Source organism: Capra hircus, chromosome 25 (genome assembly GCF_001704415.2).
Source record: "Capra hircus breed San Clemente chromosome 25, ASM170441v1, whole genome shotgun sequence".
In the NCBI taxonomy this organism is placed as follows: domain Eukaryota; kingdom Metazoa; phylum Chordata; class Mammalia; order Artiodactyla; family Bovidae; genus Capra; species Capra hircus.
The window spans coordinates 9,994,764-10,000,992 of NC_030832.1; the positions used below are offsets into that span (position 1 = coordinate 9,994,764).

Here is a 6,229-nt window from a genome sequence, read left to right on the forward strand (position 1 = left end):
AACAACGTACATTTTCATAATCTACCTCAAACACTTTGAAGTTTGGGAATAAGGTTTCCCAGGAGGCTAGGCGGTAAAGAACCTGCCTGCCAATGCAGGAGACAGGGGTTCAATCTCCGGCCCCGAAGATCCCCTGGAGGAGGAAATGGCAACCCATTCCAATATTCTTGCCTGGGCAATCCCATGGACAGAGGAGCCTGGCAGGCTATAGTTCACTGGGTCATAAAAGAATCAGACATAACTTAGCAACTTGACAACAACTGTGAATGCTGTTATAACTAAAAAAGAAAGGAAAATAGATCAAAGTGGAAAATTGAATGTCTCCTCCCTCCTCCCTTCTACCCCCTCAAGCCTTTAAATCAAGAATGGCATGGATGGTCCCATCCCATTCAGCGATGGTCTCAGGGGGCACGTCTGGGTGATGATTTCCCATCTCCCAGGACTTCAGCCCTTCAACCTCAGAGGCCCCCTCCCTCCTTGAAGCCACCTGGGGATGGTCACCTGGCTGGGGCGACCTTGCTGGAGAGCTGCAGCTGAACAGCCCTGGGGGCTCTGAGGACCTCCTGGTGTAGGAGGACGCTCATACCCCAGCCCCGGGTGTTCCTCCGGCTGTCCTGGCTCGCACTGGCCTCCAGCAGAACCAGCTCCTCGCCAGACACGTGCACAGACAGGGAGCCGCTGACGCCGCGCTCTCTGTGGCGCCTGGCAGCCGCCTGCACCTGCAGGGAGAGAGGACAGAGCTTAGAAGCAGGGGTGTTGGGGGTTCTTCCCTGATGCTCCAGTAGTTAAGAATCCACCTTGCCATGCAGGGGACAAACTAAGGTCCCACATGCCACAGAGCAACTTAGTGTGCGAGCCACAACTGCTGAGCCCTTGCGGCTCAAGTAGAGGATCCGTGTGTTGCAACGAAAGATCTCCCATGACACAAGGAAGACACCATGTGCCACAACTGAGACCCAGCACAGCCACGTGATAAATAAACACATACTTTTATAAAACAGTAAAAGTGAAAGCATTAGTCACTCAGTCATGTCCGACTCCTTGCGACCCTACAGACTGTAGTCTGCCAGGTTCCTCTGTCCATGGGATTCTCCAGGCAAGAATACTGGAGTGGGAAGCTATTCCCTTCTCCAGAAGATCTTCTCAACCCAGGGATCAAACCTGGCTCGGTCTGCATTACAGGCAGATGCTTTATCATCTGAGCCACCAGGGGAACCCCTCTTTTTTAAAAGATATTATAAAAAAAAAAAAGCAGAGGAAGGACAGGAAGGGTCTGTGGGATCTGGGTATGTAGGAGGGCCTCTTCTTCCAGGAAGTCATCCCGAGTCACTCTAGCACTGAGCATCACCAAACACAGTGAACAGCAAACACTCAGGAAGAGAAATAAGACAGAGGGAAGAACAGGGGGAAGCCTTCCCTGACCCCAGGTCCTTGCCTAGGAACAGGATCACCTTGTCCTTCCCACTGCCTATGAGGTGGGATTTCTATCTTACAAATGGAGAAACTGAGGCTCAGAGACACATATTCAACCTGGGCCTGCCTGGCTCTAGAACTCATGCTTGTGCCTGAAATAGGGCTGCTGGAGGGAGCAGAAGACCCCTGGGCAATTCAGTTACAGAAAAGGATGCTCCACAGTGCCCCTTGGGGCCCAGAGAAGCCCTAGAAGCTCTGGAGGTCAAAGGGGACAGTGTCTGGTGCATAAGGAGGGGCCACACTTGGGGTGAGTTCCCTGGTGGCTCAGAGGGTAAAGCGTCTGCCTGAAAGGCAAGAGAGCTGGGTTCCATCCCTGGGTTGGGAAGATCCCCCGGAGAAGGAAATCGCAACCCACTCCAGTATTCTTGCCTGAAAAATCCCATGAACAGAGGAGCCTGGTGCAGGCTACAATCCACGGGGTCACAAAGAGTCGAACATAACTGAGCGACTTCACTTTCACACCTGGGGTGAGGTTGGAGCAAAGGCCTGGCCCGGCTCCCCAGGGTGACGGGGGGAGGAGTAGGGTGTGAGCAGCGAGGCCCACTCTTCCACCAGCTCTGTAGGATCTGAAGCCCACTTCCTGATCTGGGCCTCGGTTCCCCCACTACAGGGTAGAAACTGGCCCAGCCCAGTCTTCACATTACAATCGCATGGGGAGCTTTTACAAGCATGCCTGGCCCCTCGCTACTTGCATTGATAGACAGTAGTGTTTCCCATGCAAGGCAACAGCACTGAGCGATAAAAGGAAATGAGCTATTAAGCCGTGAAAAGACACAAAGGAGTTGTAACAGCACATTCTAAATGAAACAAACCAATCTTTCACTTCAAGGCTACAAACTGAATGATTCCAACTGTGTGATGTTCCCGGGGAAAAGGGAAAACTAAATATACAGAAACTGGTAACTGGTGGCCAGAGGGTGAGAGAGAGGGAAGGAGGAACAGAGGAATCGCAGAGGATCTTTAGGGCAGTGAAACTACTGTGTATGATACAGCAAAAGCTGATTTATGACATTATGCACTTGGCAAAACCCACAGAATGTATGGCACAAAGAGAGAACCTTAAAGTAAATGACGCACTTTAGTTCGTAATGAATTAATATCGGTCCCTCCATTTTAGCAAATGTACCACACTAAGGCAAGATGTTTGGCTTATTTCTTAAACATTCTCCTTTTATCTATTTATTTTTTTATTTTGGCCAAGCCGTGCAGCATGCAGGATCTCAGTCCCCGGCCAGGGATCGAACCGGCACCCCACAGCAGTGGAAGCACAGTCTACCAATGGACCACCAGGCAAGTCCCACAAGATGTTGATAAGTGGGAAAACCATGTGGAGGACAGGCGTCTGTGAGAACCCTCCGTACTTTCTGCTCAATTTTCCTGTAAACCTAAAACTGCTGTAAAAACTGAGATTTATTAATTTTTTAAAAGAGTGCCTGGGACACCCTAACCAATCAACTCAGCAACTCCAGGCTGCAGTCCAGGTACGTTCTGTTAATAAAACTGCCCCCACCTGCTTCTAACATGCAGCTGAGGCTGGGAACTTCCAGGGGACACCATGTCTTCTCTGATTGACTCTGTGGGCCCGAGAGGTCTTGTGGAGCATGCATTTTCAACAGAGGCAATATCACTTTAAATGCATAAGTGGTTCTGGTGAGGGGGCTTTGGTTAAAAAAAAAATAAATTCTTATACAAGGCACAGATATGCATCCACACATAACAGAAATACAGGATATGTGTGGACTTATATTTTCATAGAGGGGACAATTAGGGAAAAAGTGTCTAACAAGCCTCCTTGGTTGGGGATGCAGTAATGAAAATTAGGTTGAGAAACATCAGTGAAGAGATACCTGATGTTTTGCTGGGGATGGGTTTGAGAAGGCTGGGTTCCTGCCACCCAGGTCCAGCCCTCATTCAAACACAGAGATAATGTGAGCAAAGGCTCCTGTTGTTTTAAAAAGTAATAATATACTCAATACTTTTAATGGCCTATATGGGAAAAGAACATTAAAAAAGAGTGGAGATATATATACATATATGAAGTGAAAGTCGCTCATTTGTGTCCAACTCTTTGCGACCCCATGGACTATACAGTCCACGGAATTCTCCAGGCCAGAATACTGGACTGGGTAGCTGTTCCCTTCTCCAAGGGATCTTCCCAACCCATATGTATAACTAAATCACTTCGCTGTACATCTGAAACTAACACAACATTGTAAATCAACTATACTCTAATTTTTAAAAAAGTAATAATAAAGCCTGAATCCATTAGGTGACCCAGCACCCAAGGTTCCAACAGGACTCCTCTCTCTCCATGAGTGCTGGGGCCACGCTGGGCTCCACATCCAGACTGCCTGGTGCCCATCCAAGACCCTCCACTTATGCACTCCATGACCTTGTACAGGGCACATCACCTCTCTGTGCCTCAGAGTCTCATCTGCCAAATGCCGAGACAGCAGCACCACGAGGCATCCACGAGAAGGTCCACGTCAAGGGCTGAGACCAGAGCCTGGCACACGATAAACAGTCAAGGGCCATCAGCTCCCGTTATAACTGACTTCGGCGATGGCACATTTTCCAGTCTGACAGGTGCCATGATTTTATACATCTCAAAAGTGAAAAGGCTGCTGATGAGACAATGAACCAGTGTGGGTCTGAAGACACATCCTGATTTCAGAGATACCAACACATGTGAAAACACACCTCCAAAAGCGACCAGCTTCCATTCTTCAGAGCCCTTCTCGGGCTCCCCTCGAGTTGTCAAAACCCACAGGCACAGAACTGAGGCTACAGCAGGCGTTTGAAAATTGCTATTGAATTCTGGTCCTCATCGCAGTGGGGGCTACCCACCTATACCTCCATGTCCCCAGCCCGCAGCCTAATTCCTGTGTACACAGCATACTCTCAAAGCAACCACGGTGGGGGGCTTTCTACAGAGCCGGCCCTGGAGGAGCAGAGCACCGCCCTCCCACCTGCACGCCTCTCCCTGCCTCTTCCTTTCTCTGGAGAATGAAACACTATGTGTTTCTACCCCACACTGGGCAAAATACTCTGGGATCTAAAAAGCCATTCTGAAGGCTCATATAGTTTCTTCCAGACCCAACCACAAGTCAGGGTTTTGAGGACAATTCTGCCTCTCTCCATTTTCAAGGGTGAAATGTGATCCTTTCACCCTCCAGGGAGCTGGAAACCCTTCTTGCCTGGACAATCACTTCCAAATGACGGATTTGGAAATCTCCTTCCCATCTGTTCTTGATTCTGGAGGGGCTATCTGGCTAAGCTTAGCATCGTGGTGTGGCCCTCCCCCTGCTCCCTCCCCTCCATCCTCCCTTCCTTCCGCTCCATCTCCCAGCAAGCTGGCTGCTCCAAGACAACACTTGGCAGGTAACTGAGGTCATCCTGAAGGGACCACCATCTGTACCTGTAAGTCTGGAGGAAACGTGGGTCCACGGGGACGTCTGAGCTGCAAGGAAACCACCGAGTGGGAGTCAGATCCATTCAGCTGGACCGAGACCTGTTGGGAGGGGGAAGTGGAGAAAGGGTGAGGGGGTCAGAGGGAGCAAGGAGTGAGATGCAGAACCCAAGAAGGTGGCTGGCTGGGCACTGAGGAGGGACAGGTTTGGGACAGGCCCCACAGCAGATGCCTGAAGCCACCATCCTTCCAGGATGGTTCTCAGCCTAAATCTTACAGAGACTGCCTTACCTGGAAGCTTGAGAAGTGAGGCCCCAGACACAGGGCTGAGAGGACAGCTCTTGGACTACAGACCGCATCCTCCCCCTGCCACGGTGTCTGCTCATGCCTCCCGTGTTCACGGCTGCCATTTATTTGACCCTGACTATGAACCAGGCACTGGGAAGCTGGTTTTACAATCATCATCTTATTCAATCATCACCCCTGCTCTCACAGGCTGGTATTACTATCCTTCTTCACAGGAGGAAAAACTAATGCTCAGCGAGGTTGAATAATTTACCCAAGGTCACACAGCAAGTCAACAGTGGAGCTAGGATTTGAACCTGAAAGCTCCCTGGAGATGGGAACAGAAACACAGGCATCCGTGCAGTCTCAGTACGTCGCACAGAGCCTGGCATGCAGCAGAGACACTATCTATATATGGTGAATTAATGAATATACCCACAGTGGCTGCTATATATTCACCAAAATGCACTTCCTTTCCCTCTAGGACATATGGCTAAAACTACATTTCCCAGCCTCCCTTGCAGCTGGGTGGGGGTCAAGTGATGAGTTCCCACCAGTGGAATTACTTACGCGCCTGAGAACAAAAACCTCTGCAAAATTCTCACCCTCTTTCTCCTCATCTAGCCTGCTGGGGCAGAGCCACAGGGTGGTGGGAGCCTGGGTCCCCGAGTGACTGTGTGGAGTAGACCCACAATAGACTGCGACATGACTGCAGAATAAACTTTCACAGTAAAGCAAACTTTTGTCACAGAGGTGCACGCTGATTCATCATAGGCATGCTGCCAAAATAAAGCCTGTGCTATCAGCTTGCCAGGGCTGATAGCCCTGCCACCTCCCATACAGGACACCCGCATGCTAACATTAAATCCCCTCCTCCCCCAGCTAAGAGGCAAAACTCAGTCTTCTGACCTGGGACGTGATGTTGCGGTTGATGGTAGCTCGTGCATCCACGCCACAGTCAAATGCTCCCTCGTGACTCTGTCTGAAGACAATGTCCCCGTCCACATTCAGGGCTTGGGGAAACCTCAGCTAGGAAAGAACAGACCGTACCTTTTACTCTCG

General features: G+C 50.2%; 1 protein-coding gene across 1 annotated transcript in view; it reads right to left on the reverse strand.

Moving 5' to 3' along the window:
- The window catches only part of LOC102173909, an 88,102-nt gene extending 82,228 nt beyond the window's left edge, over positions 1–5,874 (reverse strand). The window contains exons 1-3 of the mRNA XM_018039861.1: positions 5,860–5,874; positions 4,892–4,984; positions 502–719 (exon numbers count right to left, since the gene is read on the reverse strand). Of these exons, the coding sequence (XP_017895350.1) occupies positions 502–719; positions 4,892–4,984; positions 5,860–5,874 (326 nt within the window). The remainder of the gene's footprint in view (positions 1–501; positions 720–4,891; positions 4,985–5,859) is intronic.